General features: G+C 37.4%; 1 protein-coding gene across 1 annotated transcript in view; it reads right to left on the bottom strand.

The window, feature by feature from the left end:
- Positions 1 to 5,629: 5,629 nt before the first annotated feature.
- Positions 5,630 to 16,807, bottom strand: part of LOC131425249 (coactosin-like protein) — a 52,607-nt gene continuing 41,429 nt past the window's right edge. The window contains exons 3-4 of the mRNA XM_058586982.1: positions 6,454 to 6,777; positions 5,630 to 6,393 (exon numbers count right to left, since the gene is read on the bottom strand). Of these exons, the coding sequence (XP_058442965.1) occupies positions 6,277 to 6,393; positions 6,454 to 6,777 (441 nt within the window). The 3' untranslated portion in view covers positions 5,630 to 6,276. The remainder of the gene's footprint in view (positions 6,394 to 6,453; positions 6,778 to 16,807) is intronic.

Below are 16,807 nucleotides of genomic sequence, written 5' to 3'. Positions count from 1 at the left end.
AGCAATGTGTTGGACAAAAGTGTTGTATCAACCTAGTCTAGTTATGATGCTCTTTTCATAACCGATACCGGAGTATATTCCATTTAGGAATTTAAGATTACTATTTTCAGTTTGGCCGGAATTGGTATCCAGGTTTATATTCGAAGTCGGTTCATTTGGCCATTGATGAACGAGGCCTTCAAATTGGAACGGTGAACATCGTCACCCTATAGTACTTGAACCGGGATTCAGATTCAGAATTAATTAAATAGCAACCTATGACGTTTAGGAATTTTGAGTTTATTTTGGAATCCGAATAAAATTCTACTGCAATATGGGACATTTCAATATAAGTTTATGAAAAACAGTAAAACCAAAAAGCCGGGGTTAAATAAACGAAAAAAATAAATACGTGCATTCCATTTTAAAGTTTTTGATCACTATTTTCAGTACTCACGGAAAAGCAAACCGATAAAACCATTTACGTATCCGATTTTTGAATTCAGCCGATAATAGATTAGATTATTTATTATTATTACAGTTCTGCTTGAGAATATCACAACTACATTCTCCTCAGTTCCTATGACCATACCGTTATTTGATACCGTTGCACAGAATGAACTGTGTCATTAGCGTTGAATGCATTGACTCAAAATATGCTGTGAGAATAACTGCTTGGGACGCCTTAAGACATACTATCAGCATGTCTTGCATATTAAAGGGCTTGTTTCTATTTGATATAGATCTCTTGATTCGAATAAATATTATTAGATCAACAACTAGATCAACGTTCCTTACAACCAGTCACGTACCCAAGAGGGGGGGGCCCGAAGGTCCCTGGCCCCTCCCGAAATCAAAAACAGATATTTAATTATTTAGAAAATCTCAGACATGTTACAGAAATAACAAGACAGTAAATGCAAAGAAATGTAATCCAATAACAGTTCCAGTGAAAAAGTTTAAAGTGTCTGTTAAAAACACCCGTAAAAGGCACACCGAGAATTAGGTACGTCAGCAATCTTCAGTAACATTATTTTTCATCTTTGGCCCCCCCCGAAACGAAATCCTGGGTACGGGCCTGCTTACAACCAAAAATATGCATTATGTAAAATCAATCTTAATCAAGCAAAGTCTTGGCATTACAATCTTTTTGTGAAATTTGGCCTTCCTGTTTCAACAGACTTCGCAGCCGATTGACACTGAGTCTTAATCAGGACCATCAAATAAATCGAACACCATAGCGGTGACCCCCCAAAGAGAGTGGCGGGCTTACCCCAAAAATGCACATATTTACCACCCCCTGCTATCTTCTTATTCTTCTTCTTCTTCTCCTTTGATGTGACAGCTGTCACATCTGATTATGGCACAGCTATTTGCTATAACGCCAGTCAGTTTGCCCCCTGCTATGGAAGCTGGTTCCTGAAACCGACGCATTTTGTTTTGGTGGTGTTGTTGTCAACAATATGTTAAGCTACGTTCATACCATACAATCAAACAACGCTGGGGACGGGTGTAGCGTAACGGGTTAGTCGATGCCTTTCACGCAGCCCACCTGAGTTCGATTCCCAACCCCGCACATAGGGTCAGAAAGTTTTTCTGGCCCGAAGAGGCGAATGACCTTAAGGTTAAAACCTCTATAATCTAAACAAAAAAAAAACAAGCAACGCTGATGTCAAAAGTTAATTTCTTCAAACGCAATGTAACTCTAGTGTAGTATTCTCTATAAAACAAATATTTTGAATAATAAATTGAATAAATTGAATAATTTTGAATAAAAAAACAGAAATTGTGGTTTATTATAGTTTGATTATATTACACCGAAATCGTTTCCTTATGTTGGTGCAACCGCATGAAGAAAAATGTGAACGTGTGAACACTGCTTAAACACAGCATTTGACAGCGAACTAGAACCAAAGAACCAAAATTTTCGGCTTCAAGCCAATTGTATGTAGATGACAATCGTGTTACCAGGGTGATATTTACACACTCAACATCTATCACGTTTTTGTTTAAATTCGCCAATGCTGTAACACATCTAAACTTCCGTTTACGAACACTTTTTTTTACGTTACCTCTTTTTACGAACCAAATCACAAATAACGTAAACTTTTTTTACGCACCTACTTCAAGGTTATTGCATGTACAATGAAAAAGATTGTCGCAATCGGTTTTTTACTCTAGATGGAGACCACCATCGTATTGTATGGTTTCAATATTTTATTGAACAAATTAAAGTCTTAATCTTATATTTAAAAGCGATTTCAAACATAAATCGTTTGCTTCAAGTCAATGTATGTCAAGTGTTCTTAAAATATTTTCATTTTCAGTGTTACGCAAATCACAGTTTTTTAGTGTACGTGATAAAATCTAAAAAAGTATTGTTACTCTCATCATAACATATTTTTTTATCGCTTCCAGAGTTTTTCGTTGTTGAATAAGCGGTACTTACTGGAGACTGGTTTATTGAAACCGTAGTTAGTTCTAGCACAAAGAATTCTGAGAAAAGGATTGAATGGCAAACTATGACGATAGATGTCGAATGTTAGCTATTGCAGGCAAGGCCGTACCCAGAATTTTGTTTCGGGAGGGGCTCACAACTAAATAAACTACTCTAGTCCTTGGTCTTTAATACCTTTAGTTTATTAGAAGCGTGAGTACACATCATTTGAAAAGAATTTTCGAGTTGAAAGTAATTATCAGTTTAGTTGAATAGTCTCCTGTTTTGTTCCATAAGACGAATTGCATCAAAATATTCTATGTGTTAAAGGGAAGAGATAGATTTTTACCTTTACTTCCAATTTCAAGAGTGTATTTTTATAAGTGAGAAAGTTATCAAAATTTTGAAATACAACATCACATCGATTTCTCAGAGAGTAGTAAGACTTTGTTCATAATTTCCTGGCCACAATACACTTGTATCGGTGAACTTGTACGATTTCGAGAGTGGCCAAACTCTGGTACGTGCTGGGTTGCAGGAGATCTGCGCAATCAACTCGGAATTCAATTAAATCCGTAACGAAAACAGCTTTCGTGATATCTCGGTGAAAGGACAGCAAATCGGGATTTATGGTCTTTCCATACAGACGCCGCAAAACGAATGCCCAAACAACGACAGCGTACTCAAGGTTTGAGCGGACTATTGCGCAATATAATGATTTCAAGCAGTATATGTTGTCGATTTTTTTGCAATACGAAAAATGATCTTGGATGCTTTTGAGATTGTATACTCTACATGACCTTTGAAATCAACTAATATTTGTATGAACGCTATATGGTGCAGAAGAAAAAAAAATGTTTTAATTTTATTATCTTTTGATTCTGGGATTCAGGGTGATGAGGTTAAAAAGATTTAAATTTGAAGAGTATGCTTTTATAAATGGAGATGATAAACCAATTTCTTAAATCTAAGTCAGTAGATTCTTCTAGTTCATGGCTCTTCTTAGTTGATGACCACACTTTTTAAAATACTTCGTCCTCTTAGTATTATAGCAGGATTGTTTTCATATTACTGAACTAGAATATAGGTACGGTTGAAGTTCACAGTTTGGTGAAAAACAGGTACTTATAACCAGGATTTTCGAATTTTGATCATTTGTAAAGACCAGTTAAATTTTATAATAGGGCTGAAAAGTCACCACTTGTGGCTGAACACCCAATTTAAATCTTAATAATTTAATTTTAACTCATATTCCAATAAATAGTTATTATAAAAAGAGCAGGTAATTGAAGCCATGTGACGGACGAACTGAAAAATTCGGAATCATTATTATATGTTCTATTGGAAGTTCTATTGAAATTGATTAAGCGATTCCAAGATATTGTTACGCTCTTTCTAAGATTGAAGTCTTTTGACCACTACTACAAAAACCTTTATAGCTGAAAACTAGTAGTTGATGCCGATAATAGTTGATTGCATTCATTAAATCGTAGCTCAAGGATTAGAATGTGGATCCAGTAAAATATCAATAGTATTTGAAAAAATCCACCAAAACCATACAAACTTTTCTGGTTAAAAGGATACATGAGACTTTTGACTTTGTATTCCAGAAGCTGCCTAGGGCGCTGTCAGAGTGCAAGCGTTATGCGAAGCGTCAATACGCGAGTGCGAGCTAGTTATATTTGTTAAAAACAAACCTGTCAGAGTGAATACGATCCGTTATCAGTACATCCCATTAGGTTTTTCAACCATCAATGCTAACCCCAATCGGACATCGGAAACATTTTGACAGTTCAGCAGTACAGTTTGTAAATAGAGATTTTTTTGTTGGTCTGTTGACAATTTGGATGAGATCATTTACGTTCCATATCGCCTAAATAGAATTTAAAATCTTTTGTTCACGATAGGATACGGTTTGTTTTGAGATTTATTGAATAAAAATGACTAGTTGCAAAGTGTAAAGATGATTGTTTAAGATGTGCTCTTCGAGTTTTGTTTAAGCTTGTTTGTAAACAAAACCGCTGAACTGTCAAGGATGAATGCTTGTTCATTTGAAACGTCACGATAAAAAATCTAATTGGATCGCTTCGCTTCGCACCGTGTTCCGCGCTCACTCTGACAGCAACCTTAGATGTTCTTGCAGTTGTGTCGCGTCAGACCCTGTCAGCTTAAAGAGAAATCACTCTTCCCGTACGAATTTGCCTTTATCTCATCTACTTGTATGTACGAGATTCGATGCGGTCTCGTGTGAGAGTGTCAAACGTCGCTTACGATTTGCTCGCAAAAACGAAAATCGCTTACGATTTGTTCGTAAAATGTGAGAGCTGGATATCTTGGTAATACGATGTCTTTGGTCGCGTGAACTTTCAAGTGTGGAAAGTGACTCGAAAAATGGTCCACTTTTAACAGATCGGCTGAAAAGTTCGTATCGTTTCTATGAGAGGGCGCCACTAGAATTAAATCCATACCATTTTCAGTTAGTACCAACCTTCAAAAGATACGTGTATAAATTTGACAGCTGTCTGATTATTAGTTTGTGAGATATTGCATTTTGAGTGAAGCTACTTTTGTTATTGTGAAAAAAATGGAAAAAAAGGAATTTCGTGTGTTGATGAAACATTACTTTTTGATGAAAAAAAGTGCCGCCGATACCGCGTTTGAAGGACGAAATTTCAAAAAAACGGCCTCATTTGAAGAAGAAAAAAATTTTGTTTCATCAAGACAATGCACCGTGTCACAAGTCGATGAAAACCATGCTGAAATTGAACGAATTGGGCTTCGAATTGCTCCCTCATCCAACGTATTCTCCAGATTTGGCCCCCAGTGACTTTTTCCTGTTCTCAGACCTAAAGAGAATGCTCGCTGGTAAAAAATTTAGAAGCAATGAAGAGGTAATCGCTGAAACTGAGGCCTATTTTGAGGCAAAGGACAAATCGTACTACAAAAATGGTATCGAAAAGTTGGAAGATCGCTATAATCGCTGTATCGCCTCTGATGGCAATTATGTTGAATAATGAAAACGAATTTTGGCAAAAAAATGTGTGTTTCTATTAAACGATACGAACTTTTCAGCCGAAATGTTAATACTATTTCTGAACTTCGTTAGGTGCTTTTTCATGCACTTTTATCTGATTGAATTACTTAGATTACTGATAATGAGCTGGAAATTTCTCCGTCTTCATGGTAGTGTGTGCAGTAATAAATAAAAAAAACTTTATATCTTTTCTAGTATATTTTCTCCGTCAATACTACGGCAGTTTACACATGTCTTCTACAGAACGGGTTTTATTCTTTAATTAGTTTATACAATTGGTAAAAATAGCTCAAAAAGAAATCTGACTTCAGGACCAACTTTTCTCATTGACGCTGTGTTTCCATATTTTAAATTCTCGATTCCAGTTTATGTTAACTATCATCGTATTAATTAAGGTTTTCTTCTTGTGTAAACTTAACAACTATTCGAATTAATATGATAATATTGCAGATAAGTTCCAATATTCGTTTGATTTCACGCGTTAGATTATGGATGTTTTTTTTTTAATTTCAATCAATCATTTCGGATGGTTTTTATTACTTGCTTATAAATATAAAAACGCTCAAAAATTTCAATTTAGAAGGAGTCTTCCCAAATCACAATTTTGTTCGGTTAGAAAGTTATACACTTAAATAGGAGACATTTTGGAATTGATACCATATTATTCTCGTTGCTCTTCCTGACTTCGTTCGTTCTATCGATTACACTGAGGGAAACAGTGGGGAAGACCTAAACGCACTTATCCTTATATTAGGCGATGCTAATGTATCCTGGGAGCGTGATTGTGATGTCAGAATGTTTTGTGTGCATGCATGGTACGTTTTGTTTACAGTTCACGCACTCCAGTGCCGTAATTTGCTCCACCGGCTTTGTTTAGGTGTTCCTTAAACATTTCCAGGTCCAGGTCGTTTCTTGATTCTACCTGTAGCTCGACGGCAAAGTTCTGTTTGAAATAAAAAAGAAATTTATTCTGCTTTGCCCATAAGTTTGTTGAATATCTTACATTGATCACATCTTTAATAATTGACTTATCGGTAGACATCTTAGCCCGTTGCATCACTCCCACTTCCGGGCCGATCCAGGTAAGGAACATGAATTTGCTTCGCTTGGACATCTCATCGCCCATCTGTATCCGGATATATCCGAAGGCCCTTTCGTCGTCGTTGAATTCAGCGCAGAATTCATCAAATCCGATGCCTTTTTGGGAGCAGATTATTTTCAGGCCATCAAATTTGAACACCGCCCACTCACTGTCAGTCAGATTCGATCGAACTTCCTCGTAAGCTTCCCGGATTGCGTCCTTGTCCAGAGAGGTAGGGAGGGCCATCTTGAAAGAAGAAGAAAAAATAAACTTGGTAAGAACTAGATTTTTTCATTGAGATGCAGTAAAGATGCTAAATAACTTCGATTTGTGGTAGGTTAGCCCAATCAAATTCAAGCATATTTTCATAAAGTCTACATTGGAAAAATAGATTTAGTGAATAAAACTTTGACACTTGTCTGTGAATATCTTGTTGAATAAAAGACGGGAGGAAATTCGGAAACTTGCTGTGTGATTCGTAAATTGAACTGAATAATTTGTAGTTTCTAATTATTTTAATTCAATATTATTAAATTATTAAGGGCAAGAGTTTTCTAAGCGCTCAATACTGATTTTTTGGTTGGATCTTAGCATGAATAGATCTATAAAAGTTTTCATTGCACAGCTGTAACATCGTACACAACTAAAGCTCGTATCTGTACTGTATTTTATAGTATTGTACTGTATTTTTTATCCTTAAATGTACTGTATCTCAATTTATACTGTATTTTCCCATTAAAATGTACTGTATTTTGCGTAGCAAAAATTACTACAGAGTTTTAAATCTTTAATGCATCGAATGTCGACTTGCCGCAATACAAAATGTCAGAAGGAAAAGTGACAACACGTAGTGAATATAAATAGGTCAGGGTCACTTCTCCGAAAGCCACATCGTTTTGGTTTGTGTGCTGTCCGACCTTGCTACCGCTCGTTCGGACCTAACTAAAGCCAAAGACATCATATTAACAAGATATCCAGCTCTCACATTTCCCGAACAAATCATTGGCAACATCCTTTTTAGCGAGCATGGTGCCCTCAGGGGAGTCCGTATCGAATCTCGTACATAGAAGTAGGGGAGAGAAATGTCAAATTCGTGCGCGCCAAAACAGCAGCACTGCGCACCCATACAATTGACATGATATGTTGACTGTGATGCCGTGCGATGGCGTTGCTGAACTGAAGATTGAGATCGCTCCAAGCTGACATGGTCTGCTAAAGCAAAGAACCCTAGCTGTTGAGTAGACTGGGCAAACGAGGCGGTTACAGGTTTGTGTGCGAGAGGCTGCCGCTTCCGACTTGACCCTTTCGGCGAAACGACTTTCGGCGAAATGACTTATTCGGCGGAGCGACATTTGGCGAAATGACGCGCTCCCAATATGCAAACAATAAATGGATTTTTCTCCTTCTCTCCTTTTCATCATGTTTTTTTTCATAATAATTTTTTGTTCAGAGCACTTCACAACAATTTTTCTAAATTCTGTTGATTTAAAACAAAAGAAAAGATGAACATATTTTCTACCGCTCAATTTTTGTCATGATGGCAGAACCGAATTCAACAAGCTTAGTCACGTTTAAAAGCTACTATTGAATCGTTGATCAAGTTCGAAGACCAAATGGCTATAGCTTTTGGTTCAGGAAGTATAATGGAACAAGTGACGTTACCGACAAAACTAACTTTTACCCTCAATTTTCTCGGGGATAGTACGACAAGCTTAGGCTTGTTTGAAAGCTACTTTTGGTCATTGATTGAGTTTGAAGATCAAATGGCTATCGCTCCTGGTACAAGTGACGTAAACGACACAACTCATTACCACTAATTTTTCTCGGATATGGATGAGCCGATTTCAATAATTTTAGGCTCATTCGAGATTAACATTGTGTTGTTAATCGAGCTCAAAGATAATATGGCAGAAACTTCAAGTTTCGAAAATATAATCACACAAGTGACGTAACCGACAAATCGTATTTCTCCTATCCGCACAATAATTTCAAAAAGTGACCTATGATCAAGTTTAAGGGGCTAAATGATGGAAATGAACATAATTTATGGGATTTTTTTTATCTGAACTATTGTGCAACAAAACAAACTCAAACATTTTGCATAACACAAAGCATCATTCGAACAACATTTTGTATTTTTTTCGTGAAACATATTAGGAATTAATTCGATGAAGAGGTATTTTTAAGAACGTTTCTTAAAAATCATGATTTGCGGTGTCCACTGTATCTCAGCGCAGACTGATCAGAAGTCAACAATCAAAGCAGCATAGATAGAGTAGATATTTTCATAGAACCCAATGTCACCGTCGGCTCCATTTTTACGACCCCAACGTCACTGTTGGATTTGTTTTTATTTTTATTTAAAATTTTGGTAATTGTTTAAAGGACTAGGATTTTTCATGAAAAAATCCTTCATTTTGTAGCTGTAAAACCTCCCCAAAATAACAAACAAGTAAAAGGGAAACGTTGAGGTCTGGTATTTTAAATGTAGAGAGTGTATGCAAAATTAGAAAAAAACGTGTTTAATCCACTTAGCAGTGAGATGATACCTTTTTTATCAATCCGCATGTGTTTTTGCATGAATATTCTTCGGTGTTTAAGTTTTCATGACATTATTTTAATGACCGTCGTTTTAAGCGACAATTTGAGATTTTAATCACTCATTACTCTGGAATGTCGAAACTGCAAATCGGATCGAATTTGAATCTAAAAATGTGACAATCGATTAAACATTCCATGATATGTCGAAGTAAGATCCACTTTAGAGTTTACGGTAATTTAAGGTACTTCCAGAGCCGGTATTCAGGAACCAGCATAACCCAAACCAATTCGTATGGCCATATGACGAATAAATTACAACAGTTTTGAGTCCAACTTTGAAGCTTTTCGGGATTGTCATCTTCTATATCGGTTTGAATTTTAAAAATTCATCATCATGTAATTTGAGAACCGGATGTCATAATTGGATAAAATTAATTAATTTTTGTGTGTATGTATAAAATTAATTTGAATTTTTGTTTCTGAAATTTGATTAGGCTTTTTTTGAGAAAACGATTGAGCTTTGAGAAACGATTTTATACTGGAACCGGAATTCTAAAATCGGTATGGCTGAAGTCAGATAAATTCACCTGAGTAGTTGTATAGTTTACATTTGTTTCAAAATATTTGAAAATCATTGAAGACATCATAGAGAAATCATAGCATGAATTAAATTTTTAGGTGCCTTCTGAATCGACAACTGAATACCACTAAAACTGAAAAAAGTTAATTTTTTTATCGACTATCCAAATCTGCTAACCCGATAAACCTGATTAATTTATGTGGAATAGACATTTTATACCAGTCACCCTGTATCCCCGAAACTGGAAGTTGGATCTGACTGAAGATATTTTATAGAATCTTGAAACTTTTCATTTGAATCTTAGATGATTCTCAGATTTCATTTGAATCTTAGATCGGTTCAGCCATCTACGAGAAGAATAATTCACACAATTTTGATTTCGTTTCACATATCATCCTATAGTTCCGGAACCAAACATAATTCAGGAACTTTGTTTGGGAGCACACGACTTTTCGTATGAATCTGAATTTGTAGAAAAGAAATTTTCCGAGAAAATTGAGTGAAATTTGTTGTTGTTGCATTTGTTGGTCTTCCAGCATTTATTGCTGTAAGTAGTTTAAAACAATATAATTTAAAAAAATTCTGCCATCATCTGGTCTATATATGTCATATTCGAACGATTATGTTGCCAAAAACGAGCAGTGCCAAAATCGGTCCGAAACTAAATGTCATGAAAAAGGATGCTGTACACAGTCTTTTTGGTACTTAGAAACAATTGTATGTAACAGTATAAAAAATCGTATTTTCCGTTGCTCCCAAGCATTTATTTGTCATACAGCGCTCAAAACTCCTACTGCTGGAATAGGGGGAAAATTCGTTTACACAAAAATTTCGATATCTCCGTCAAAAATGGACGGATTTTAACAATGGCTTATTGGATAGCTATTACCGTGCTCAGTTCGTCGAGCTGAATCGATTGGTATATGTCATTCGGCCCTCCGGGCCTCGGAAAATTTTTCTAAAGTTTGAGAGAATTCTATACCTATTTTTTATATATATAAAAAAAGGTAAAAATGGTAGAATGGCGATGGACACGGACTTTCAAAACCTGTTATCGAGAAAAACGCGTATAAAAATTTGTTGTCCATAAAATCGAAGGAAACAATTTATTACTCTAGGTCTAACATTTTCAACATTAACATTTTCAAAAAATTGTAGTTTTTCGTTTGTATTTTGTTATAATAAGACATTTCAAGAAGCTCATATTTCTTCACAGTATGAGAAAAGCAAAGATAAAGGCCCATAACTTGCTGAGTTTTGTTCCGATAAGCTTGAAAATTTCACCGAATATTCTTGATATGTTTTCAAATAAAAAGAAAAAAATGATTTGTGTTAGACCCTATCCGCCCCTTAATGAAATGAAGGCGAAGACCTCAAAACTACATTCCGAACAACAATGATATTGAATTTTTTGACGAAAACGTGGCCAGTGAACCAATAGTTCATCATTCCTAGTATAAGAGCACTTCTTCTCTTAACAACAGTAAGAAATATTCCATTGAAGTTATTTGAACTGATGACGTGGGCCAAGACAACCGAAACTTTGAATAGCTTATGGGCGATTTCTCTACTGAACAGTAACAATCATTTGTTATAACAATAAAAAAAAATATTTATTTTATTTACACAAAATTTGCAACGATTTAATGTCATTCCAAATGAACGAATTAGTGAAAATTCCAAATGAACATAATGTAGTGATCAGAAGAAACGTCCAGGAATTGTAAGATCGAGTTCAGATGAAGTACATAGCATACTTTCTCAGAGATTACAAAACCTATAAGATAAATAGTATTATGACAGGTTCCCGCATAAAACAGGGAGCTGGTAATACCACAGTTTGGTATACCAAACAATTTCCGCTTTATTTTTCGTACAATGCTGATCTGGCAAGAAAGTAGCAAATGCTAACTCAAACCCATGCTTTCCGTCACCAAGAAATTAGATGAACTAGAAGTTATAAAAAACAAATTCTAATTCCTTAAATGGTGCATTCGCTTCGAACAGTCGCTGTGGCAGTAATATTGCACACTTTCCAGACAAGTTTTGCTGCGATACTGCTTTTTAGAGTCGAATATATTAGCTACGATTATGTCGCAATACATGAATCGTAAACCGAATATCTAAACATAAAAAAATGAGTGGTTCGATTAATAACATGACTATCGGTTAACTGTTAAAAACATTACTTCACTTTACTTTTCTGATAATATTACGCCAAACTTGTAAACTAGCAGCAAGATAGCCTTCTGAAAACATGACATGAAATCCGGTATGAGTCGAGTACACCAATAGTTACAGTTTACCTCATTTTGACACGACACTATCGGTAACAGTAGAGCAAAGTTGCAAAAAAAGGAACACGTTATCCACCAACCAAAAATACACATAATGCTGGTACCTATTTAACACTGACAGGGTTCAGCTATCCAAACCATTTGGAGCTAATTTGTTATTCAATACAGGCTGTTTATTGCTTACAAACATGCCACAATTTATTGTTAATGAAATGCCACAAAGGAGTTATTGAATATGTTGTGCTGTCGATTATAATGTAGGTTAGCATAGAAGTAGATCATCATCAGTACAAATTACAACTCCCACTGTTTAAACTAACATATTTAAACATGCATGACTGATGGTCATCGAAAGGGATAGTTTATGGGCGATAGGCAGCGTTGTTCGCGTCTGTGGGAGCCCAGGAATGTTTCTATTACTTAATAATCCAGTCAGTAATTGAGTCATTCGAGTGTATCCTTAAGGCACGCGAGTCTCGATCCACACCTGCGGGATGGCAACCCGCTACCAACGGTGCAACGGTGTTGTCTGTAGCCGACTGCACTACTTCAGTTCGACGATAATTCTTCCGTGATCGCGATTATGCGAAAGTGAAAATGGTAGTGCTTTCGTTTGTTTACTGAACCAGCTCCAAATTAGGCGTTTGAAACTGCAATTTCCAGTCCATTGAACATGAACGTCAATTGGCCGCGGTGGTCATCAACGCGGCGTCAAAGTGGTAGTTTGTTTGGATGTGGTTCAATGATTGCGCTTATATATCTCTTTCACATTGAAGCTACATCGATACGGCTAGCACAGGGATTTACAAGTCAATCCAAGAGCTAGAGTTTTTATTTCCATTCCATGAAAACTTGTGCAATTATCGTACATACTGAAGAAATATCGTTTGGTTTGAATATTTAATTGTGAAAACTGATTGTCGTATGATTTGAAAGCCATGCATTCATAACTCGTGCGTTATTCACAAATATTGAAGCTATTTTATCTTATAAATGTTCTATGCAGTATTCGTTTAGCAAACTATCAATTTGGTGCATAAATCAGCTATGAAGTGCGAGCGAATTTAATGTACTATATAAAATCGGAAACATTTCATTTTTTGTGTCACGATCGCTTCAAATCCCACACAAAAAGGCGATTTTAAGATAAGTAAACCTAACGATTAAAAGACATCGACCAAATCAAAGCCAATCACAATTGATTTTAATACCGAGTTGTTCCTACAGCAAATGAAACTGAAGTTTTACCGAAAGAGAGATACGTTCCATTTCAAGCGACAAAACAATCTTCTGTGGGACCTTTCTTTTTTCCCCCAAGTCATATCTAGAGATCTCCCCTTATGTTAAGGGCGGTAAATCATATTTCGCCACGGTTGCTGAACTCCTAGGTACGCCACTGTTGTTGCTGAACAATTAATAAGAATTATTGTTATCGGCAGTCACGTAACCAGAGGGGAGGCCCGGGGAGCTCTGGCCAAAACAAAACAAAAACAGATATATAATTATTTAGAAGCTCTCAGACATGTGTTGCAGAAATAACAAGACAGTAAACGTAAATAAATGTAATACAATAACAGTTTCAGTGGAAAAGTTTCTGTTAAAACCACCCGTAAAAGGCACACCGACAATTAGGCACACAAGCAATCTTCAGTAACATTATTTTTTTTTATCTTTTGGCCCCTCCCGAAACGAAATCCTGGGTACGGGCCTGGTTATCGAGGTTCCACAAATTAATCAAGGAATGTGTGTAATAGAAGATTTCGTTTAAGATATATTGAATCCATTACATGTAACTATCAATTTAATGTTTTAACAATCAACAAACAAAATCAAAATATTGGTAGTATGTTTCAACTTGAATGATGTTTTAATATCATCCGGAGTCTAGAGAGTGCAGGAAATGTTTGTTGACATCGCTTCGGATCCACCGAAAAATAAGGTCAGAATAAAATTCTGACCCTATTTTTGGGGATGGGAATCGCACCTAGATGGGCTGCTTGAAAGGCATCACACTATATCCGTCCCCAGAACTGTCCACTTCCCATACGAACATTGCAGAAATGATTCCGTTTCGTGAGCATGAAAAAGATCTAGTCACTTTCATGCGCACTGTCGAAAGTATATTTTCGATGTGTCAGTTATTTTAATACATGGATTGACGGCGTGACAGGGAGTTGGGACAGGCCGAGCGAGCCGCTCTGAAAATTTTAGTTAAGAATAATCTAGCAGTAAACTTGTTGGACTGCAGGAACTTTGTTGGACGGGACAAAAGGTGTGGAAAAGCGAGCATCGAGCGGCTACCTTTTACCAAAAGTGTACTAGGAACTGGCTCATATTGTTGAGCAAGATACGTCAGCGAGTTGTTGTATGGGAACCAATCAGCGACAGGATATGTTATGTTGAAGATTAATGGCCGTTTCTGAAACTACAGCATTACCAACGTACACTGCCCACATGGGACGAGACCCGATGAAGAGAAGGACAGCTGCCCACGGCGAAATGTGAAACTCGTCATCGGCTACATGAACGCTCAGGCAAACCGGGAGGTAACGTACAGGCCCACAATCGGGCTAAACAGCCTGCATCCGGCTTCCAACAACAACGGCCAACGAAATTTCGCTACCTCCCGAGCAATTATAGTCCGAAGCACGTTCTTTCCTCGCAAAGATATCCACAAAGCCATCTGGAGATTATCTGATCAACACACGGAAAACCAAATCTATCAAGTTATAATCGACGGCCGATTCTTCTTCGACGTCCGCATCTACCGCAGTGCAAACATTGATTCGGAATACTATCATGTCGCGGTTTGTATGCGGTCAAAACTATCGACGGTGCACAACACTCGTCGCACACGATCGTCGAGACTTAAACTCGAGCAGCTACGTAGCGATCGTATTGCCTAGTAATATAAGGTCCATCATAAGTAGAACTGCCGCAACCTTACTAGGTAAAACGTTATCGAATCGAGGAACTGATTGGTTTCACGGCGAATGCTAGCAACGGTTTTCCGGACAAACTGACCGAAGAAACGATGGATAGAGTGATGTGTTACGTCCGAGTATCTGGGACGCTCTCGAGTCCCTTCGAGTCTCAAAGAGGGCTACGGCAAGATGATGAACTTGCTTTGAAAGGTGTGATTCGAAGAGCTAGAATCGACATGAGTTGTACGATCTTCAGAAAGTGCGTACAGCTTTTTGGCTTCGCTGACTACGTTGATATTGTGACACGTAATGTTGAGAAGAAAATGGAAACATACAAAGGACTGAAAGCTAAAGCTAAGCGCTTCGGACTGGTTATAAATGCGTCGAAAACAATACAATACAATACATGAGAGGAAAAGGCTCTAAAGAAGAAACACGACGATCGAGGTGGTTGACAGCAGAGCAGGTGAAATTCTGAGATATATTTCATGCGTACTTTGGATTCAGAAAAACCCTTCGATCGAGTAATGTACGCCACCGCACGAAATTGACCATCTACAAAACGCTCATAAGACCGGTTATTTTCTATTGCCATGAAACCTGGATTATCTTGGAAGAGGACCCACGTTCCCTTAGTGTTTTCGAATGAAAGGTGCTACGGACCATCTATGGTGGGATGCAGATGGAAGACAAAACGTGGAGACGGTGTATGAATCACGAATTTCAACAACTGCTTGAAGAACCACTCGTACCCGTGTCGTACGGACAGCTAAAAATGAACGACTACGATGGGCTGGGCATGTTATTAGGATGCCGGACGGCAACCCAGTGAAAAGGATTCTTGAATCTGATCCAGTAGGCGCAAGAAAAAGAGGAGCACAGCGAGTAAGGTGGACCGATCAAGTGGAAAAGGATTTACGAAGTATTCGGGCCTTGAGTGTCTGGCGAAGAGATACAGCAAACAACACCACAGGACTGAAGGTTGCTTCATTTAGAATTGGAACAAACTTTTGCTCATATTGTGGCGCTCCTGGTGGACGGATTTGGAAGTTCTTAGCGCCCACGTGTCGGGAATTTTGTCAGCTTCACGTATGATTTTTGACATTCCGAAAATTGACTGTACTTTGTAATCAATCAACTTGGAAATTGAAAGAAGGGAAAAAATTGTGCACAGTTATTTGGAAAATCCATTGTGGTCTGCATCTAGGCTAGCTAAACAGCTGAAATTGCCCAGAAATACCGTATTACGCGTTATCAAACGGTATAAGGAAACATTGACGACGATTCGGAAGCCTCAAGCCAACTCTCGGAGTGGAACTGTCGACCGAAAATTGCGTTTTTTATGATTTTGAAGACGATTAAAAGGAATCCTAATTTGTCGGACCGTGATTTGGCCATCGGTGTTGCCCATAGTACCGTGAGAAGAACTCGACTCCGGGAAGAAATCAAGTCGTATCGAGCTAGCAAACAGCCAAATCGGACCATAAAACAGAATAATGTTATCAAAATTTGTGCTCGGAAACTATATGACCAGGTGCTGACCAAGTTCGACGAGTGTCTTCTGATGGACGATGAAACCTATGTCAAGGCTGACTTCGGGCAAAAATTTTACTTGGCTCGGGGGAATGTTCCAGCCAAATTTAAATTTGATTTTGTCGACAAATTTGCAAGAAAATTTATGATTTGGCAGGGCATTTGCAGCTGTGGCAAAAAAACGAAAGTTTTCGTTACAAATAAGACAATGACATCGGAACTATACCAAAAAGAGAGTCTCCAAAAACGAATTCTGCCGTTCATTCGATCCCACGACCATCCCGTAATGTTTTGGCCAGATTTGACAAGCTGTCATTACAGCAAAGTCGTTCAAGAATGGTATGCAGAGATAGCGGTCCAATTTGTTCCGAAAAACCTTAACCCACCCAACTGCCCCAGTT

The sequence above is a fragment of the Malaya genurostris genome, chromosome 1 (genome assembly GCF_030247185.1).
Source record: "Malaya genurostris strain Urasoe2022 chromosome 1, Malgen_1.1, whole genome shotgun sequence".
NCBI lineage: Eukaryota > Metazoa > Arthropoda > Insecta > Diptera > Culicidae > Malaya > Malaya genurostris.
Note: the sequence above shows the minus strand (reverse complement) of the source record. Positions and strands in the feature narration are given on the sequence as shown.